This window comes from Camelina sativa, chromosome 17 (genome assembly GCF_000633955.1).
Source record: "Camelina sativa cultivar DH55 chromosome 17, Cs, whole genome shotgun sequence".
NCBI lineage: Eukaryota > Viridiplantae > Streptophyta > Magnoliopsida > Brassicales > Brassicaceae > Camelina > Camelina sativa.
In genome coordinates, this window is record NC_025701.1 from 32,042,929 (window position 1) to 32,062,347 (window position 19,419).

General features: G+C 34.3%; 6 protein-coding genes across 8 annotated transcripts; 2 read left to right on the forward strand and 4 right to left on the reverse strand.

Moving 5' to 3' along the window:
* On the forward strand, nt 160–1,637 carry LOC104758571. Its single transcript, XM_010481459.2, has 3 exons — nt 160–245; nt 341–392; nt 575–1,637. The coding sequence occupies exon 3, from the start codon at nt 579–581 to the stop codon at nt 1,536–1,538; it is 960 nt and encodes a 319-aa protein (XP_010479761.1). The 5' UTR covers nt 160–245; nt 341–392; nt 575–578; the 3' UTR covers nt 1,539–1,637.
* Nucleotides 1,661–3,631, reverse strand: LOC104758573 (PTI1-like tyrosine-protein kinase At3g15890). Of its 3 annotated transcripts, XM_010481461.2 has the most exons (5): nt 3,585–3,631; nt 3,382–3,490; nt 2,951–3,098; nt 2,523–2,785; nt 1,661–2,433 (listed from the first exon to the last, which is right to left on the reverse strand). In XM_010481461.2, the coding sequence occupies exons 2-5, from the start codon at nt 3,423–3,425 to the stop codon at nt 1,827–1,829; spliced, it is 1,062 nt and encodes a 353-aa protein (XP_010479763.1). In that variant the 5' UTR covers nt 3,426–3,490; nt 3,585–3,631; the 3' UTR covers nt 1,661–1,826. The 3 variants fall into 3 exon arrangements, with proteins under 3 accessions (XP_010479763.1, XP_010479762.1, XP_010479764.1); XM_010481460.1 differs by lacking the exon at nt 3,585–3,631 and having other exon boundaries at nt 3,382–3,578; XM_010481462.1 differs by lacking the exons at nt 3,382–3,490; nt 3,585–3,631 and having other exon boundaries at nt 2,900–3,098.
* LOC104758574 lies at nt 4,745–5,692 on the reverse strand. The gene is made up of 2 exons (XM_010481463.1): nt 5,406–5,692; nt 4,745–5,044 (listed from the first exon to the last, which is right to left on the reverse strand). Exons 1-2 carry the CDS (start codon nt 5,653–5,655, stop codon nt 4,896–4,898), a joined length of 399 nt encoding a protein of 132 aa, XP_010479765.1. The 5' UTR covers nt 5,656–5,692; the 3' UTR covers nt 4,745–4,895.
* Nucleotides 6,307–7,665, reverse strand: LOC104758575 (26.5 kDa heat shock protein, mitochondrial). The gene is made up of 2 exons (XM_010481465.1): nt 7,192–7,665; nt 6,307–6,828 (listed from the first exon to the last, which is right to left on the reverse strand). Exons 1-2 carry the CDS (start codon nt 7,475–7,477, stop codon nt 6,410–6,412), a joined length of 705 nt encoding a protein of 234 aa, XP_010479767.1. The 5' UTR covers nt 7,478–7,665; the 3' UTR covers nt 6,307–6,409.
* Nucleotides 9,973–11,126, reverse strand: LOC104758576. The gene is made up of 2 exons (XM_010481466.2): nt 10,492–11,126; nt 9,973–10,413 (listed from the first exon to the last, which is right to left on the reverse strand). The coding sequence occupies exons 1-2, from the start codon at nt 10,643–10,645 to the stop codon at nt 10,157–10,159; spliced, it is 411 nt and encodes a 136-aa protein (XP_010479768.1). The 5' UTR covers nt 10,646–11,126; the 3' UTR covers nt 9,973–10,156.
* On the forward strand, nt 13,627–19,391 carry LOC104759984. The gene is made up of 3 exons (XM_010482844.1): nt 13,627–14,910; nt 15,025–15,561; nt 19,179–19,391. The coding sequence occupies exons 1-3, from the start codon at nt 13,627–13,629 to the stop codon at nt 19,389–19,391; spliced, it is 2,034 nt and encodes a 677-aa protein (XP_010481146.1).

The following is a 19,419-nucleotide window of genomic DNA, read 5'->3' on the forward strand; positions in this document are numbered from 1 at the left end:
CACTAATTCTTTTCTAATAAATTCTTTCACATTCTCGCCTCCAATACCACCCTGTATGTACAAACAAATTGTGAATTCCCATTTTATCCCTATGGGGCCTTTGAGTATTGTATGCTTAATATGACCATAATGGGCTTTTCATACCCAAAAATATCCACACAAAAAAAAAATCTGACGATTCCCTCTTTCTCCTTGATCTTTCAGAGTTTGTTTTGGCGCAAAAATCAGAAATTTTACCGTCGCCGGTGAGTTCGTAGTTCCTAAATTTCTCTGAATCTGTCATATTTCACAACTAATGTTCATGAATTAGTGATACAGATTGTTTAATTCTTCACTGCAGCTTATAGTTTCCTTCATCCAGGCGACCGCATCGATACAATACAACTCTCCAGGTTTGGGGAAACTCCGATTACAATTTAGTTTAACCTAAATTTGGATAATCTCGTATGTGTTTGATTGAATCTGGGCTTTTAGTTTTGAAGAATCGCTTTAGGTTCCTGATTCTATTGCGTTTGTGAGTTCACAGAGTAATTTCTTATAAGATTCGCTAAATCGTATTGTTGCTCTGTGACAGTGAAATGAAGTTTAAGGCGTTTATGACTGAGAATGGTGTGAGTCTCTTAGAGAAGAGGTTTCTTCCAGCATTTGACAAAATGGGGAAGACCTGTCATCTTCTTCTCACTAAAGAACACTTGTTCTTCCTTCATAACCTTCTCAATGGTGATGGAGTCCAATGCATTGCTCAGTTTCGCAAAGATGTTCTCTTTGATGATTACCGTATCTCGAGTCAGAACGAGGACCGTATTGCTTTCTCCTTGGATGTTGCTCTTCTGTACCGAGCTGTGAAGAGCAGTGTTAGTATCTGTACTGAGTTCAGTGGTGGGTTAGCTTCTAATAGATTGCAGATCAAATTGGTGAAGAAGCTTCCTCCTAACTGTACACAGCCGATGCCGTTTCTGACGTTTGAGACTAAAGGGTACAAGTCTGCTGTTATTCAAGATGTTCCGATTTCGAAACCGTTGTCTCGGTCTCAAGTTATCGAGCTTCAGACTGCGCTTGACTCGGCTCAAGACTTGCCTCCTACTCTTGTTCAAGTACAAGACTCGAATCAGCTGCAGAACTTTGTTGATCATATGAGACATGTTGGGGATGTTCTTAACGTCACGATAAGCAAGCACGGTGATCTGCAAGTGCAAATCTCGACGACTTTGATTAGGCTTGGTACTGAGTTCCAGAGGCTTTCGGTTATTGGCGAGAAATCTCAAGCTCCTGTTGAGGATAGGAACTTAAGTGCTCAGGCTCGTTCAGAGAGAGCTATTGCTAGAGGAGATGCTCAGTCTGTGCAAGTGAGTGTTAAGCACTTCTCAAAGAGTCTTCAGTGTCACTTAACCAAACCAGATTCTGCTTTCTATGGGATTGCTCCTCAAGGTGCTTGCTTGACAGTGATCTTCCAGTTCTTGGTTCCTGGAACCCGTCAAACCGATAAATCAATCAGTTTGCATTGCCGTCTACCTGTGCTGGATCCAGGGTCCAACTGAATCTTCTTCATCAAGGTTAACTCAGGGCTCATAATATGATCATATGTTTTTATCAGAAATACTTTTTCTCATTAAGACCATATATGTACCACTACACTCTCTTACAAGCTCTCAAGCATCAATGATCAAACTCAAAATCTTAAACTGAAAAACACATTTAAAAAAACAACTTAGCTCTTCTAAAAACAAGCACAACCCACTCTAAAAAGCAAACACAACCAAAAACAAATTCTCACAAGATATATAAAAAAAAAAGAATATGTAAAATCAAATCTATTCTTGTTCTTGTTACTGATGATCTCTCTCTTCTGCAATGATCTCTGAGCTTTCATCTATAACTTCCCCTACATTGTTTCCATTGAAGAGTGGATTAGCTTCAAGCTGAGACATTTTCTCCTTTGATTCATTCATCAGCATCTCCACAACTTCAGACATTGTTGGTCTCTTCTCTGGCTCCTTCTGAGCACAAATAAGCCCAATCAAAACTACCCTTTTCAGCTCGTCTTCTACATACTTCCCATTCAGCCTATGATCCACAATTTCACCAAACTTTCTTTCGTAAACCAAAGGTAAAACCCATTCGGTGATACCCTGTTTTGTTGTTAAGCTTGCCCTTTCAATAGGTCTCTTACCAGTCACAAGCTCCAGCAAAACAACACCAAAACTATACACATCTTCCATGTCTGATTCTTTTCCTGATTCGATACATTCTGGTGAGAGATACCCAATGTTATTACCCTTGGTGATTTTGTTACCTCCATCTCCTGCATCATCTGGCATCATCTTGCCATATCCAAAATCTGTAACCCGAGCTTCAAACTCAGAATCTAGCAGCACATTACTTGCTCTCACATCTCCATGGACTATTCGAGGTGTAGCAAAATGGTGCAAGTAGCTGTACAAATACAAAAAGCAAAAGATCAGTCAACAGTAGATACTTCCAATCTATATGAACTATTTTGATCCTGAAGAGTGAAGACTTACGCAATTGCCTGAGCAGAGGTTACAGCAATATTCATCCGCCTGGTCCAATCAAGAAGCGAATCAGATGAATGCTGACCATGAAGATGAGAGACCAGGCTCAAATTTGGCATGTAGTCATACACAATGAGTCGCTCTTGTCCTTCAGCACAGTAACCTCTTACACTCAATAGATTCTTGTGGCGGATACGGGCAAGAATCTCGACTTCTACAGCAAAAGTTATCTCTTCTCTACTACTCCATGCCTTCAATCTCTTGACTGCAATCTACAAACAACAACAACAAAAACTCATTACAATATGAATATCAAAGAGACCAAAACACATTGTGATTCTACTAACTCAAAACAGTAACACAAACTAATTCGATACAATGCTGACCCGGAACATAACAGATTTCAATATATCAAGTAATCATCCATGTATCATTACTTGAGATCCATCCCATAGCTGACCCCAATATACACTGCCAAATCGACCTTCACCAAGCTTGTTATCGTAATTAAAACTGTTTGTGGCTGCGTGAAGCTCCTTGAGCGAAAAAATCCTCCATGATGGCTCTGTTTTCACCTTCTTCTTCCTGTGTAATTTGTGACATCGAAACAAAACACACCTTAGTTTCTTCTCAGGTCTATCAAATCCGAATCTTTAGCTTATCCAACAGTAGATTATAGTTCGAAAAATCCAAACTTTACACCAAAGACCAAATTTTGAACATGAATAGATAAAAATCACAAAACCCTAATTAAGAAGAACAGCCAAAACGGATAAAACCAAGAACAGTTTTTTCGAAGAACACAACAATTAGATAAAACCCATAAAACCAAATCAAAGTTGAAATCAAGAGAAAAACTAATACGTACCGATCAAATCCCTTTCCACAGCAAAAGCAACTAAACAATTGCATCTTTGAACAACCCACAAGCAAAAAAAAAAAGTGATCTTTTTCGTTTCTACACTCTTCTTCGTTAACTGCAAAGAGGGACAGAGAAGAGAAGAGTAAAGGTAACGCCTTTTTTTCAATCCTGGAGAATGTAACAGCAAAGCAAAAAAAAAAAACAGAAACCTCTTTGGTGCTTAATGAGAGAGAGAGAGAATTCGATTTTACTTCTTGAAGAAGAGAAACAAATTTTGCTTAGAATATTCTTCTTCTTTGCTTAGCCACTTTTTGAATGTGAGTTGTGTGTTTGTTTAGCTGTTTTAATTTGAAAATTTATACACTTTATAAAGAATCACATTATAATATTAGTGGGAATGATTGTGCATATCCACACATATAGTATTTATATAGTAATAAATTAATTTAAAAGGTATTATTCTATGTATTGTTTTTTTTTGAATTTTTTAATCTTTCCTTTTCATGTCCTGTTGATGACTCATGACAACTAATCAAAATTTCTTAATTTTGAATCTTGATGAATAATACAAAATTACAAATCAAAATTACAAAACTCTTGCAACTTCTTATAGAAAATTTTCATAAATATTAGTTTTTTCATTTTGACAAAAAAAAAATATTAGTTTTTTCATGGTGTGTGAAGATCTCTATGGGGAAATAAATTAAAAAAAAATAAACAGATAAAAATTAATCAAATATAGAAAAAAATCTCATATGTTTTTATATTTAATGTTTTGTTCACCAAAAATCTTTATTTGGTTAGATTGTTAAATATTCAGTGTGGTCAGAAATAAAATGTTAGCTTTATATCATAAAATGCCATTTCTAACTTTCTACCAGCCTTTAACCAAAAGAGGTCCAACTAATCATGTGCTGGTTGATTCATTAACCCAGTTTTGAATAAGATTTTACCTAAATCCAGTTATTTCATTTTCATATCATGAATAATTACAACCACTATTTTAAATATATATCTATCTACAAGAATTGAATAATTTTGGGAAATTTTGGATAGAGAAGCCAATCAAAAAGGGTATGCTTAAGCCCAACCAAGTTTACTGGCCCATTTAATGCAACATAATTCAAACATAAGAACCGGTGCCGTTTTACCATTTGGCTGAATCAAGCACAAACCCAATACATCTAGTCATCTAGGCATCTAGGCATCTAGCCATCTACACTGAAGAAAACAATGATCCAAGAGCAATTTGATCTCAATACAAAGTACTTTAGTTTCATCACCAGCATGATAACAAATGTAGAGCAATCTCTATAGCTCCTCCGACCTAGAGATATCCCAAAAGAATTTGTTTCCTTTGCATGTGAAGGAAGAAGAGCAAAATCTAGTTTCTAGTATAAACTGTAATGTTTGTTACAAGAAAGAATCATACTTGGTAGTATATATATATACACACACACATGTGTAGTGTAGTGAGTCTTCATTAATCATCAATCATCACCACACCAAACTATCTAATACTACTTGAATCTCGAACCCTTCTTCCCTTTACCATTTCCTCTATCTCTTCCTTGTAATGCTGAAGCCCAGAAGAAGAGTGAGATCCAAATTAGTACTGCAGTAAAGATCTTTACACGATCTTGTATCATCGACGCTACTCCCATAAGACCTACACAAAGCAATAAAAGAAAAAGACTTTTTAAAGTCAATAAAACAAGATGTGAAACCAAACTCAATTGTTATGACTTTATCAAAGACCAAACATTCACAAGTTGTAATGCTTTAACATAAACGGTCACAAAGATTAAAACTTTAGGCATAAAGCCATAAACCCTAATCGATCTTGAGTAATTCGATTATCTCTGTAACTAAGAATCAGTACCAGCAACAAATTATTCCCAATTCGAATTCCGTAATGCAATTTCATCGAATTCGAATGAGTGAAAACAAGAATTAGCAGTAAACAAAATCAAGAACTCAGAGCTGAAACATAGTAACTAGGTCTTATGGGTAAGAAGGGAAACACAAACTTGTGGGCTCGGTCGTGTTTTTAGGCGGAGGTGGGTCGGGACTAGGCGGCGTTGGAGGGCCGAGAGGAGCGACGGCGATGCGTCTTACGCGGACGGGAGTAGCGACGAAGAAAAGGGTCTGGGTCTGAGGATGAAGCCGAGACAACGGAGACGGTGAGAAGCACGACTGAGATGGAAGAGAGAGGCTTTGACGGAAGCGATGAAGGTAAAGGTTGGAGCTTGGACTTGTGTTGGAAAACGCAGTCGCCATTTTTTTTCACAAGATATTTTTGGACCTTGATGTTCGTTTTCTCTTTATTTTATTTTATTCATTTTTATTATTTTTAAAAATTAATAATAATTGATAATCAAATGTTTTTTTTTTCCTTCTTTCTTGTCAATAATGTTTTTTTTTTTGAATTTACACATTAATAATTTGATAAAAATGGATACATGCATAAAACACCAAAAACAAAATCATTAACATTACAAAATTTTGTAAAATATGTTATTTGACACAAAGCAATATTTTCTACTATTTTCCTTTAAATATTCAAATATTATATCGTTTATTTCAAATAATATTATATTTTTAAAAAAATAAACTGAACAATACACTAAAATACTGTATTTATTAATAACAAATAATTTAATGCGTAACAAAATGGAATATGGAATATGTACAACATGACTACATGTATAGCATACAAAATGAGCAAAAAAAACAAATCACTAACATACTGTGCATTACAGATATGGACTTCTTGTGTTTATATTTTAGGCTATATTTTGCGTACAGTAATTACGAAATTAGCATACAAATAGCAAAGCAAACACCCAAACAATACAACATTCTTTGCTTGTTCATTTGGTCTATCATATTGTATCATCACTTTTGGCTTCTTTCTTTTGCGCAAGTCAATTACTGTAAATAGCAATTTATTCCATTCGCATTACAAACATAAAACGAGTACAACAATCTTGACTTATTCCACCAAAAGGATCAAAAACAACACTCGGACCTCTTACTCAACAGATATCTCCTGAACATTCTTCTTTGGCTTCTCCGTCCTAGGAATCACAACATTAAGCACACCATTCTTGAGCTCTGCTTTGATCTCCTCAACCTTAGCATCATCAGGCAAAGACAAGCTCGTGTTGTAGTAACCATAACTCTTTGAAGACCAGTACTCGTCTTCTTCAGGTGAGCCTTTTTCTTCTTCCGCCTTGTGTTCTCCTTTAATCACCAAGACTCCATCATCTACCGTGATCTTCACGTCATCTTTGGTTAGCCCTGGAACATCGTATCTGAGTTTGTAACAGTCGTCTTGCTCTTTCACTTGACCCATTAGTTGAGATGGTCTAATGTTGAAGTTGTCGAAAATTCTGTTTATGTTCTCTGTTGCTTGCATCAGGGCGTTTCCTAGACTGGGAGTAAAAAACTCTGTTTTCAAGCAAAAAGAGAGAAGTTAATTAAGTCGATGTGATTTACGAAACGAAAATGTAAAATAAACCAAAATTTTCTGTTAATTTAATTTATTAAAAAAAAAAACTCATAGATCGTTTTAACGAATATCTAAAATGTCCTAAAATTTAAAAATTCAGACACTTTAGATTTGCTACGGTACCTCTTTTTCAGAATTTATTTGCAATTTAATGAGTACTTTTATAATTTTATAATTTTGATATTAAATCCCAAAACAGAGCAAAAGTAAAAGTAGTGATAATTTTGCTAAAAATGTAATAAACAAAAATGAAAATATTCATGTTTCTGATCCTTATATTGAGCATAGAAATACAAACGTACCATTTAGGGCAGGAGCGAAGTAGCCATGATCGTCAGTGTTACGCCAGAGACTTTTGCGGCCACGTCTCCGTGGGGAATTGCGTTGAGGAGATTTCTTCTCGGACACACTCACTTGTGTGTTCTTCTTTTCCTCTTGTTGTTCACCAGTAGTCGAAGTAGCCATGTATCTGTTTAGCTTCATTGGATTATGTCGATTACTGACCATACCCCTTTCACAAGATTGACCAATCAGACTAGGAGACAATTTTTGCTGAAGGTTTCTCAAAGCTAGACGAGCTAGAGCCATTGTTAATTTGCAAGTCGATAAATTTCTTGATTTTTTTGTTTTCTTGTTATGTTTGAGTTTGAAAGAAAAAGCCAATAATTGTTGGATTTATAAGAATGGGATTAGGGTTTATAGTAATAGTTTCTGAGAGGTGCTAGAAGTTTCGAAGAGTTTCTGGGTTTATTATTTCACTATGGAACCTAAACCCGCGTAGGTTCTTGTTTCTTCTAGTTCTACAACATTTTTCTGGATAATCACAAGATGCTTTTCTTTTCAATATTTTGTTTTTTTTTTTAAATTGAATTTATAAATAAAGATGATGAATAATCGTGACACAAGATCAAACCACCTTGAGCTAGCAAATTCTTAGAAATTAAGATAAAAAATCATTTTCGTTTTATTCTTGAAATTCTTCTTTAATTTTTCATCTTTTTAATCGAATTACAACGTATAAACTAGCTAGAGACTTTTGTCACCGTGTATAAAATTTGAATGTCCAAACAACTGTGGCCACTTTATTGTCAGACATTCAATACATAGTTCATAGTTGTAAACGGTGCACTGGAACAAATATTAGATTATCAAAATTCAATTGTTTTTCAGTTTGATTTATCAAAAAAATGTTCTTTCTAAGGCAACTTTGACGTCAAATCTCTCGTTTTACAAGTTGTCTAACCTATTTACCTATTATTACACTCATAAGTCATACGTAGATATAACTGGTTTTGATCCTCGAAATTTTTAATACCCTCAGAAACGAGAAATAAAATAACCCGTTTGATAATGGTAAAAGCTTGCTGTCATATTGATAAAAAAAGCTATTATATAACAACATGATGAAATGAAAAATAATAGTGCAAAGGCATGAACCATGCTTAAGGTTTTGCAACTAGAATCTACTTTGTTTTTCTACTTAAAAAAAAAAAAAACCGTTTATAATATTTTCTAAAAATCAAAAATGGGACCGTTTACGACATAAAAAGCCATGTGTCCAGAGCATTGTCGAATTATTTAGCTTTTGGACCGACCTTATCCATCTTTGGACCGTTGTTGGCTTATTATAGTGGCCTCAGTGTTTCTTTGTTTCTTCTCCTTTACAATTCATTAAACATATCAAATACTAATGGTAAGTTAGGTTACAGTTAGTGGGTAAGCTTCTGGTGAGAAAAAAAAAGAAATGGACTATTAGTAGTATTTTTTCTTTTTCTCCCGTTAACGTTAAATTAGTTTTAAACAAGATTGTCCTTGTGAATGATTTTTATTGTCAGTCTTATAAACTTTAGAAAGAAAAAAAAACAGAGATCCAATTTTTTATACATAGAGAGTTTATAGTAATTTTGTTTCTTGAATCAGAACCACACTAAACCATGAATAAAGGCGGTCGTCATATCAGTTTTGGTGAAACGTCACGAGGTTTTGGCGGTTAGCAATTTGGACCGCCGGTTTGTTTTCGTTTACAGAATACAGTGTCCCATTATGGTTTTGTTCCGGTTCACCAAACACTGACATGTGGAGACTGTTGTTAGAAATCGATTTTGGTCAAAATTTGGCTACTTGATCATGGGTAAATTAATTTTACAAGTGTGTATAAAGTTAACAACTGATGATATGTAGTCTTGTACTTGTTTCTTCCTGATATTTTTAAGAAACCGTCATATTTTGAAAAGAATACTAACCATCGATCATTCACATGTCTCATGTGTGTTATCTTTTGAAGACTAAAGTTATATCATATATATTACTTATGAGTCGTCGGTCGAATATTCGGAATATACACAATCATGCTTACAGTTACACTGTTCTTCACTTTATGCAAAAGATTTGAGAGATAAACTAACATACTAATAATGTAAACACTTTATTGAATTAATCTATGTTTTAAAACATTTTCACGACAAAAAAAGAAACAGTTGTTGCTATTTCTGTTTCAGATAAATTGGTAAGACTAAAAGATACACACTTAATCATGAAGTTTTGGACGTTCTACATATATATATATTTGGATTCTAAACTAGAATTTTTAAATATTTATGATGGTTCCACAAACATAAAATCATCTGTCTCCAACACAATAATTCAAATCTGACAGCATCAAACCAACATTTATTTGACCGGTCGAACTACTAACAATTCAAATTTTTTTCTAACATACACCATTTTTTCTCCCTAACTAATCTAAACTTTAGTATTTTCACACATATTAAGAAAATATATTAGAATATAAAAGTAAATTAGTGATTAACAATTTTCTATAATTCGAAATTGATAGTATGTCATTATATTTCTTAAAGTCAACTGTTCTTTATTACTATTACCTAAAAAAAATACTTGAATTTCTTCCAAATTTTCTTAACTCTTAAAACCAGTTGATTAATAAAATATTTTTTCTTAATCCTTAAAACCAGTTGATCAATAACATATATGATATATCCATTTACTTTTGACTCTTTCAACATATCTAAATCTGGATTTTTGTTTGATATTGGTAAATAATCGAATGTTTTTTCACCCTCTCCTTTGTCGTTAAAAACTCTATTTAAAATATAAATCACCTAAATCATTACATGGCTGATTTTTTCTACTAGAAAATTTACATACAAGAATCATCCGAAAAGCTAATAATTATCTACAAAATTATAATCAGTTCACATTTTTTTTTTCTTTTTTTTTGGGATAACAAAGTTTTTTTTTAAAGGGGGCTCAATAGGAGCACTGAACACGATGAGCTCTGTCCCTAAGAATCCCATTGTACAAAGCCATCCGATTAGCAGGCATGTCGTTTCTACAAACCGAAACGGTCTTCTCCGGTTCAATCATCTGTTCCGGTACAATTCTCTTAAGATGTTGTTCCATCTTCTTACGATACTCTTCACCGTTACCTTTCGGCTCTCTCACATTCTCTGCAAATTTCACTTTCTTCTTCCTCTTCCTCTGTTTCCTCTGTTTCTTCTTCTCTTCTGCATCAAAGAAAAAGTTAGAACAATTTGTAGCCGGAGGAGGATGATCGGAGAAGAAAGATCGGTGAAAAAGGTTACCTGAAGAAAGACAAGAACGGAGGAGGATTTGTTGATCTGATGTCTGAGTACCTGACGAGAATTGGCGGGAAATAGCAAGAAACAGAGCAGTGCTTGAGAAAACCATGGCGGTTGCGATCACTACGCCATGAGAACAACTTAGTATACAAGTCATGGTTGGTGTGTGTGTGTGTGTGTGTTGCTTTCTTGGGAGATTCTTTAGCCAAAGATTCAGAACAGAGAAGAGAGAGAGAGAGAGAAGGAGAGTAGAGGGAGTTGGTGATCAATGAATGTGTAAAGAGAGCATGTGTTGTGTTGTGTTGCAGAGAGATTGTTAGTACCACCAACAACAAAGTCAAGTACTGTTTGAAGTTCAACGGTGAGAGATCTCTCTGCTCTCTTTTGGTTTAAATAAAAGTTTTCTTTGAGAATTTTGAGTTTGAAAGAAATTAGTGAAAAAGGTCTTCTGACAATAAATCAAAAGGTGAAGTTATTTGTGTGTGTCTGTGTGTGTGTGCTGTCTTCTCTCTTTATTATCTTCTGTTGGAAAAAGTAGAGAAAGTGTGTGAACGATTGGGGTTTGGTTTAGTCACAGACTCAGAGACTCCAAAAAAGTAAAAAAAGAAAGAAAAATCAAGTTGGAAATGGGAAAAATCTTCTATCATAATTAATTCTTCATTGTCTTTAGTCTCACACCATATTTATAACTAGATGCAATGCATTGAGTTATTTTGTATACATGTAAAGATAAAATTCTAAATTTATAACTTTGTCAACAAATATTCTCACCTTAATAATTTAACTTTGTGGAAAGTTAAAAAAAATCTTCACTGTATTTATATATATATACACATTTGTGTGTGTATTGTATAAGTTAGTGGTCGAATTTCTTTACTATTACTATATTTATGATTTTCTTTTTTAGTCTACTATATTTATGATTAGTTTTAAATATTTATATTTTCTTGATTATATACTACATTTTGGTGCATATCATTTTAAGCCTATGGAATAACTTTAACTAGACGTTATATATTAAGAACTTTATACGATTGTATTAAATTAAAAATTTATGCACGTGGTTTAATTTTTACTATATTCAATAATTTCTTGTAATACTTTATTCAATTATATCTCTCGCCAACTTCTCTTCCTGATTTTTTTTTTTCTCATTAAAAATGAACTATACGTGGTGTGTATATTTTATCAAATAAAAAATTAGAAATATGGCAAACGCAGCTGAATAAAAAAATATATGCGAATAATGATAAATAATATATATTTATTTTGTGTGTTTTAAAATAAACAATAAAAATCAGGGAGATGTATAAAAATTGTGATGAAGAGAAATCTTAGAAGGACAAGGCATTGAGTGAGTGAGAGAGATGAGATTCTAAAGAGTTCAATGAATCTCTTCCACTCAGTTTGATCCTATCTCTATCATTTTAAACATGAAGAAGACAGACACTGGTGTTTACGTGAACATAGGCTCTTGCCAAGTGTCCTGCTTCAAAACATAATTCTTGCCGCGTTTTGTACGTTAAAAACCTAATCAAAATACGGTACAAACATGTTTTGCATGAGATTTTTGATAAAGAGCCGAGAACTAGCCAATTATAGAAGCCAACATGTAAACTCTTTGGAAACTTCTTGTATCTTTCCGATTGTGATATAGAAGACTAGACCAACTTCTCTTTCTCTTTCTTTGCCCAAAAAAAAAAAAGATTCTTCTTTATCTGTTTATAATAACTAATGTATATATATTAACATGAATTATTATTATAAGAAACTTTGTGGACCTAATGTTGGAACTCATTAGACTGAATCAAAATAGTTACATTGTAACTGTAGGGAGCAATTGTAGCTTCAAAACCAACCAATGGAATGGTTGAAGGATTTGACTAGGATTAGAGGACGTTAGTGTTAATCCCACTGTAATTTCAATCATGATTAACTATTGACGGTTAACTTGTAAAACACCAATGTTTCGCAAGTTTAGAGGATTAATTTTGTTTTGGTTCCTCCGTTTAATAAAAAAAGTTTGTAATTTCCACATTAATGTGTTTGTGTATCACAAATCCTATACTAATTATATATCAAGAGATAAGATTCAAGCACCTATCATGGTACGGCTAGTTGTGTTTAGGATACTAACTAAAGAGAGAGACATCACAAGAAGTTAAGGTCTTAAAAGTTATGAGAGAACGTAAAGACGAGAGAGACTGTCACATGGTTTGCTTGACTTCGATGTCCTAAATAACGTCAACCACACACGTTAACTAAATTTCTTCCTTTACACTTATCCCCGATTACTGATGTTTCTGGTAACTGGTAAGTCGAAACATTTGAGGACTTCCGTAATCCAGTTTTGTCGATGTATTTGAGCTTTTAAGGTTTTTGGACCAATCTTGCCAGAAACGGTAAACGGGCCAAGTCGGACCGAACCCACTACACATGTTTTTCATTTTTTTTTTTGGCATTTAGTGATTAACAAGACTAGTAAGATTTTACTCTCTTCTTATCGATGATTTTCATTTAATATTTTTTATTTTTCTTTTTATATCATAATTGTAAATTCATAATTACAATATTACTAGCTACTATTAAATGCCCATATAATTCATTTTGAAATCATATTAATCACCCACTTATCACCATTATGATGCTAATTGATTCTGTCAACTTTCAATTTACAGTTACATACTGTGCAATTACTACAATAACATATGAATTTTTTAAAAATAAATTCATAACCCACAAAAATCTTATTTGTTATAAATAGTTGCTTCTATAGCTGTCCTAATCCACAGAAAATATATGCAGTATACTCTAGCCTTTTTTTGGTAAAGATAATTTTTTTTTTTTTTTTTTGTGAAGAGCTAATTTGTTACTTTTGCTTTCATATTTCTATATTATTTACAAATTCTCTATCTCCAAACTCTATACTGAAATTTCTTTTAAGATATGAATGTCCACATATTGAATATATATTCTTCTTCTGCTAAATTTATAAATTTAGATATAGAATAATGAAAGAGGGTCTTATTCTCCCTCCATATCATAGTAAGTAATGTTTTCGCCAAGAAAATTGTTTAAATTAATTATTTCTGTTTTATATTTACTTATATGTGTATTTAATTTGATAAGGATCAATGCATGGCGATTTTGGGGATTTTACGGCAGTATGAAGGGGTCTCGGGTCAACAGATTAATCTGGCAAAGTCTTCGATACAATTTGGTCACACGGTTGATGCGGGAGTCCAGGCGGAAATACAGGGAGTGCTAGGGATCACGAATCTGGGGGGAATGGGTTCTTGTTTGAATATCCATGAGAGTCTGGGAGGGTCAAAGACTAAGGTTTTCTCTTATGTTAGAGATCGTTTGCAAAGCCGAACGACGGGGTGGTCGGTGAGGTTACTTTCGAAAGGGGGGAAAGAGGTTATGGTCAAGTCGGTCGCAACGGCGGTCCCGACCTTTGTGATGTCTTGTTATCGCCTCCCAAAGACAATCACATCTAAACTGACCAGTGCCGTGGCAAATTTCTGGTGGAGTACAAATGGCCAGTCCGGGGGTATGCACTGGATTGCATGGGAACGGCTCTGTTGTAGCAAACAGTTAGGAGGTTTGGGTTTTAAGAGCGTTGATGATTTTAATACGGCTCTGTTGGCTAAGCAATTGTGGAGACTATTAGAGTACCCAGACTTCCTATTTGCCCGGGTTTTTAAAAGTAGATATTATCGGAACTCAGATCCTTTGGATCCAATACGATCTTATTCACCCTCGTACGGGTGGAGGAGCATCGTTTCTGCTCGCTCTCTGGTGAACAAAGGCCTTATTACACGGGTTGGCTCGGGGTCCTCCATTTCTATATGGAGCGATCCCTGGGTCCCAGCCCAATTCCGGAGACCAGCCTTAAGTAACGGTCCTTTTAAGGACCCAAATCTCCGGTTACCTCATTTGATTGATCGTCGTACAAGATCATGGCAGAAGGATCTGCTCACCCAACATTTTGATCCTTTGGATGTTGCACTGATTGAGGCTATCCCTCTTGGTAGTGATACCAAGGATGATTATTTAGGGTGGCATTTTACCAAAACAGGGAAATACACAGTGAAATTTGGATATGAGACGGCACGTATGGATATCCAGGGTCCTTTTCGGGCCTTGGGTTCTGGGCCAGAAATTATCCCCCTTCTTGCAAGGGTTTGGAAGGTGCCTTGTCCACCGAAATTACAACATTTTCTGTGGCAAGTTTTATCGGGCTGCATATCGATATCGACTAATTTACGCCATCGAGGGGTGAATTGCGATGTTGTTTGCATGCGGTGCGGGTTTGAGGCGGAGGATATCAATCATGCTATATTTTTGTGTCCGCCGGCTCGACAGGTCTGGGCTTTGGCCAATGTCCCTGTGGGACCTCAGCATTTCCCGATGGAGTCGGTCTATACTAATTTAGATCATTTTCTAGATCCAAACGGCCCGGGTTCACACATCACGGCTTTTCCTTGGCTGATGTGGTATATTTGGAAAGCTTGAAATGCACGTGTTTTCGAGAATTTGGATGAACGCCCGGATGTGGTTGTCCGGGTGGCGGAGAGTGAGGCGGTTACTTGGCAGGAGGCTCAGGTGGATATTGAGGGCGACGAGGTCATCTCCATCCCTTCACGTCCGTCATCGGGACCTCGTCTCGGTATATCACTCCCTCGGGATTTTATGGGCTATCGATGTTATGTGGATGGCTCCTGGAAGGAAACAGATGTTTTTGCAGGTGCAGGATGGTGCTGTATCTTGTCACAAAACACGCCCCCGGTGCTTGGTGCGACCAATTTCCGGCAAAGCTTATCCCCGCTGCATGCTGAGGTTGAATCTTTCCTCTGGGCGATACGCTGTATGATTGGCCACGACTTCCGGGATGTGGTTTTCCTTACCGACTGCTCAGACTTGGTGAAGATGGTGTCTTCTCCTACTGATTTGCCAGCCTTTGCAACATACCTCGACGACATTCAGATGGACAGGGAGGAGTTTTCTTCCTTCTCTTTGCTTTATGTTCCACGCCAAGCTAATGTACGCGCGGACTCTTTAGCACGCCAGGTGCATGTGTCCCCGCATCATGTTTTATTTGTAAACAATTTTTCCCTAAATTGGCTCGTTTGAGCTAATTTCTTTTGTTGACAAAAAAAAAGTGTATTTAATTTTTTCTTTCTTGTACTTTTTATTTTGTATGTAATATATGTTATTGTTAGCAATATATGTATATATATATACATATATGTTATTGTTGGATATTAAATATATTAACATAATTAATTTTATTATTTATAAGTTTAAGTATGAAGTAATAATAAATATAGAATAATATGCCATGTGAGATGAATTTTATTGCAATTTTATTCAATCAAAATAAATTATAAATGTAACTCCCATAATTCTATATATGATGTAATTACCATCAATTCTTATCATATAAATAATCATTCTCTCATATTGGTATTTTCTCACTATTCCGCTCTCACATTCTCTCATAACTTCCACTATTCCTCAAATCTTTTCTTTTGTATTTTTTTTTTTATATTTTATTGTTGTTGTTGTTGTATGGGTTACAAAACCAGATGAAATATCATTGTAATAATTTAACATTTTTGTTTTAAAAAAAATCATCTCCATTAGGCTATCATCATATAAGTAATTATTATTTTCTCCTCTTCCACCATATCTCAAATCTCAATTTTTAAACAACTTTTTCTAAATGTTGTTATATGGGTTAAATATCAAATAAAAAATATTGTAAGAGTTTGATTGTATTTTATTTTAGAAATTATTATATATATTTAACATTGTTTTCAATTTTTATTTTATTTCTAACATCTTACTAATTTAAGATGAATTGACTTTTTCCATTCGTTTTCACTCAAACACACTATAAATTATAATTGTAACTCCTCAAATTAAATTATTTTAGAAATGTAACTTCCATCCATGAAATTCTATAAATAACTATTCTCACATCATCATCCATCATATCACAAATTCTAAATATTTTCTTTGTTTTCTTTATGTTCTTGCATGAATTCAAAACTCATGGTAAGAGCGTGTGATTATATATTTTGCTGGATTTATCTTATATTTTGATGTCTCCTCTTAGTCAGCTACGAAGGGAAGCTAGGTGTGATCCATTCGAGATGGGGAGAAGGATCCAATATATGGGTTTTGTAGAAGAGTTTTGTAACATCGTGGGTAAGATTGGAAGATGTGAAAATCAAAGCGTTAGAGGATGATATCACCAATGCACAACCTATATGGTTCCCAAGTAATGACACCATATCAAGGGCAAGGGCGACCAGTGTAAGCTCGGTCTCTACAACATGAGTAACGAAAATATCGTTTTTTGTATAAGATGCAAGATTTCTACCATTACCTCTTGCCGGCAAATAAATATTTTTTCCCTTTCTACTCAAACTTCGAGAGAGTTTGTTTGAATAAAGATGACGTTGAATAAAAAAGGGAGGGCATGACATACTTATAGCTGATCAAAAATATTAATTTCAATCAAAGCGCAATGAGGGAATCAAGCTAAAGAAATCATTTTCACACATGTATATATAACAACCCGCGCATATATATACATATGCGTTGAATAAAATATATATACATGTATGAAAATGATTTCTTTAGCTTGATTCTCTCATTGCGCTTTGATTGAAATTAGTATTTTCGATCAGCTATAAGTATGTAATGCCCTCCCTTTTTATTCAACGTCATCTTTATTCAAACAAACTCTCTCGAAGTTTGAGTAGAAAGGGAAAAAATATTTATTTGCCGGCGAGAGGTAATGGTAGAAATTTTGCATCTTATACAAAAAACGATATTTTTCGTTACTCATGTTGTAGAGACCGAGCTTACACTGGTCGCCCTTGCCCTTGATATGGTGTCATTACTTGGGAACCATATAGGTTGTGCATTGGAGATATCATCCTCTAACGCTTTGATTTTCACATCTTCCAATCTTACCCACAATGTTACAAAACTCTTCTACAAAACCCATATATTGGATCCTTCTCCCCATCTCAAATGGATCACACCTAGCTTCCCTTCGTAGCTGACCAAGAGGAGACAACAAAATATAAGACAAATCCAGCAAAATATATAATCACACTCTTACCATGAGTTTTGAATTCATGCAAGAACATAAAAAAAATAAAGAAAATATTTAGAATTTGTGATATGGTGGATTATGATGTGAGAATAGTTATTTATAGAATTTCATGGATGGAAGTTACATTTCTAAAATAATTTAATTAGACGAGTTACAATTATAATTTATAGTGTGTTTGAGTGAAAACGAATGAAAAAAGTCAATTTATAATTTATGTAATTTCAGTTACAATTTAGTAGGAACAAAAACATACTAATTTAATATTTTAAGAAAAGATGATTAATCAAAATAAAATATTTTACAAATTTTATAATTCAATCAAAGTGAGTGTACTAATTACTATGAAAAATCATCCAACAGAAGTACATAAAATAATATAAGAAAATAAAATTTGCCAGACACATCAAAATTAATATTTTGTATTTGAAATATTATGGCTACATGTTGAGTTAATAATAACAAAAAAAAACACTATGTCAGTTCAAATTTAGAAGACAACTTTTGAAATACCTTTCTAAAAAGCCAAGACAAATATAATAAGTAAATAATAATTAACTCACTTTAAAAAGCATAAAACCCTCATTTAACACAAATATAAGTCTTATTCAATAATTCCTCCCACATAATTATGTATTTTTTTTTTAAAAGAAGGTTATATTTAAATATTATATAATAGTGTAGTCAGCTAAACTTATAGTCACATTTATATAATATATATACATATGAAATTATATTACTTAAATTTAACCTCCATACTTCGCTCCATCATTTCCTAATCTCAAAACCATATATTACATAATCAGACGAAATAACACTACACCACAACCCACGCGTTGCGTGGGCCAACACCTAGTAATAATTAAATTTACGAGATTTGACCGTCTCTAAATATTGTAAAACAGTTGTAGAACCTAGGCCTGCGATTCCGATCCGAACCGAACCGATATTCAGGTTAAACGGTTTGGTTCGGCTGATTAGGGTTAACCGATCAGAATAGAAATAAATTTAGGTCGGTTTTACCTTCAGTTCGGTTCGGAGGGAGTAAACTGACGGTTAACCGACTATTAACCCTAAGTATATAAGCTAAATGGATACCCATTAACAACTAAACCTAATCTTCTTGTTCCCTCAGAAGCGGCAGAGCGATTACTCTGTTCGAAGTTGCGATCATCAACTCACCTGGATTTTTCGTTCTTGGGTGTTCAAATCTTCTCTTCTCTGCTAGAGTGCTAGTCTTCATCATCGTTCTTCACTGTAAGTTCTTTTGTCTCGAAGCTTTGTCGCATAGAGAAATAGAAATTAGAAACCATAATAGGCAAATGGATATTTATTCTAGTTTTAGGAACACTAAAACTTAAGTATCGTTCACTTCTGTATAAGTCATAGATTCACATTTCGTCCTTGAAACATAGAATTAGGGTTTTTTAAAACAGTGTTGGTCTTTTGTTTATTATGTGTTTTTGTTGATGTTTTGTAAGAAAACATGTGTTTTTGTTGCTGATGGTTACTAAACTTGTAGATAAGTGTTTGATTCAAGTTGTATTGCCATTTGTAGATGGGTTCAGAATTGACTGAAGACAACAATGATTATTTGGGTGAAGAGATTGAAGGAGACGATGGTCCACCAGTCTCGTCAGTTGGAGGGAAACGAACAAGACCAAGTTCCACTTTGCCTGTCAGAGCAAGAAAAAATCCAGCTCACAGGTCATTTGTGTGGCAACATTTTGTTCAGAAGGATCCGGATGTTCCACTAAGCAACTGTCTCTAATGTGGCCAAGAGATAGGGTGTGATAGTG

What these genes read in the sequence shown, in the direction of transcription:
- LOC104759984 (XM_010482844.1), top strand. Translation starts at nt 13,627, where the DNA reads ATGGCGATTTTGGGGATTTTACGGCAGTATGAAGGGGTCTCGGGTCAA. An exon ending in AGCATTTCCCGATGGAGTCG is followed by an intron (nt 14,911 to 15,024) that starts GTCTATACTAAT and finishes CGTGTTTTCGAG; the next exon opens with AATTTGGATGAACGCCCGGA. An exon ending in CGGACTCTTTAGCACGCCAG is followed by an intron (nt 15,562 to 19,178) that starts GTGCATGTGTCC and finishes TGCCATTTGTAG; the next exon opens with ATGGGTTCAGAATTGACTGA.
- LOC104758573 (XM_010481461.2), bottom strand. Translation starts at nt 3,425, where the DNA reads ATGCAATTGTTTAGTTGCTTTTGCTGTGGAAAGGGATTTGATCG. An exon ending in TGTGGAAAGGGATTTGATCG is followed by an intron (nt 3,099 to 3,381) that starts GTACGTATTAGT and finishes CAAATTACACAG; the next exon opens with GAAGAAGAAGGTGAAAACAG. An exon ending in ACCTCTGCTCAGGCAATTGC is followed by an intron (nt 2,434 to 2,522) that starts GTAAGTCTTCAC and finishes GTATTTGTACAG; the next exon opens with CTACTTGCACCATTTTGCTA.
- LOC104758575 (XM_010481465.1), bottom strand. Translation starts at nt 7,477, where the DNA reads ATGGCTCTAGCTCGTCTAGCTTTGAGAAACCTTCAGCAAAAATTGTCT. An exon ending in CTTCGCTCCTGCCCTAAATG is followed by an intron (nt 6,829 to 7,191) that starts GTACGTTTGTAT and finishes GCTTGAAAACAG; the next exon opens with AGTTTTTTACTCCCAGTCTA.
- LOC104758571 (XM_010481459.2), top strand. Translation starts at nt 579, where the DNA reads ATGAAGTTTAAGGCGTTTATGACTGAGAATGGTGTGAGTCTCTTAGAG.
- LOC104758576 (XM_010481466.2), bottom strand. Translation starts at nt 10,645, where the DNA reads ATGACTTGTATACTAAGTTGTTCTCATGGCGTAGTGATCGCAACCGCC. An exon ending in CCGTTCTTGTCTTTCTTCAG is followed by an intron (nt 10,414 to 10,491) that starts GTAACCTTTTTC and finishes TCTTTGATGCAG; the next exon opens with AAGAGAAGAAGAAACAGAGG.
- LOC104758574 (XM_010481463.1), bottom strand. Translation starts at nt 5,655, where the DNA reads ATGGCGACTGCGTTTTCCAACACAAGTCCAAGCTCCAACCTTTACCTT. An exon ending in AAACACGACCGAGCCCACAA is followed by an intron (nt 5,045 to 5,405) that starts GTTTGTGTTTCC and finishes TGCTTTGTGTAG; the next exon opens with GTCTTATGGGAGTAGCGTCG.